The sequence below is a fragment of the Hipposideros armiger genome, unplaced genomic scaffold (genome assembly GCF_001890085.2).
Source record: "Hipposideros armiger isolate ML-2016 unplaced genomic scaffold, ASM189008v1 scaffold_171, whole genome shotgun sequence".
NCBI classification, from domain to species: domain Eukaryota; kingdom Metazoa; phylum Chordata; class Mammalia; order Chiroptera; family Hipposideridae; genus Hipposideros; species Hipposideros armiger.
The window spans coordinates 267,696-268,613 of NW_017731521.1; the positions used below are offsets into that span (position 1 = coordinate 267,696).

A 918-nucleotide genomic window follows, 5' to 3' on the forward strand; every position below is an offset into this window, starting at 1 on the left:
AAAAAAAAATGTATCAAATGTTGACTGTTGAATTGCAAACTGTAAATAAAGGGTTGCCTATTAATTTTTATTAAATAATTAAAAATGTGATTTAAGAAAAAGTTAGAACCCAGAACTGGCAAACTCTATGCAGTGGAGAATTACCCTTATGGTTCTTTCTCTTTCCCTTTTTTTGGGGGGAGGAGGGGTTTCTCTTAATATCTGTAATAAGTTGACCCCAGCATACTAAACAGACAACTCTCATTTGAATCCTAGGCAAAATACTGGAGCGCTAACGCCCGTGAGATTGAAGGTACGGTATTTGACAAGAGTGGAAAAGCGGTGCATCGGCTATTTGGGAAATGGCACGAAAGCATCTACTGCGGTGGCTCGTCCTCATCTTCTTGTATCTGGAGAGCGAGTTAGTATCCGGGTTAACCAGCCCCAGGCAAGGTGGGGGGTGGGGGGGGGGTCACAGCCAAAGGAACTGCAGCTGGGCAGGTGTCCGTGTCCATCAGTGTCTCCAGCCTGCTCTGAACTATGTGTGACTACTGGCCCTTCTTTCATTCACCTAATCATATCTCAGACTCGTTCTCATGCTTATGTCTCGTTGGGCTGGTAGGTCCTGGGTTCTTAATCCTAGAACAAAGCCATTGCTAATCCATGGTCACTGTATCTTCCAATCAACACACATCACGTCTGTCCCTGTACTGGGCCCTAAGAAGGAATATCATGAAGCACAAGAGGCCTTCTAGAGTAGGACAAAGAGAAAAATGCTACTGGAAGAGCAGAATGACCTGGGGGATCTACAAGAATTAGGAATCCCGCAGGTTCGCCCAATGCCACAAGCCACGCTGATTTCTCCATAATTCTAGAAGGATGCTGAGCCCTTGAAGCAGCTCTGGGGAGAAGGATTAGGAAAACCAAACCTTCATAACA

The 918-nt window shown here is 45.2% G+C and overlaps 1 protein-coding gene across 1 annotated transcript in view; it reads left to right on the top strand.

Annotated features, from left to right (window-relative positions):
• OSBPL3 (oxysterol binding protein like 3) overlaps positions 1–918 on the top strand; it is a 173,302-nt gene that overhangs the window by 161,832 nt on the left and 10,552 nt on the right. The window contains 1 exon segment of the mRNA XM_019651984.1: positions 218–400. Within this exon segment, the coding sequence (XP_019507529.1) occupies positions 218–400 (183 nt within the window).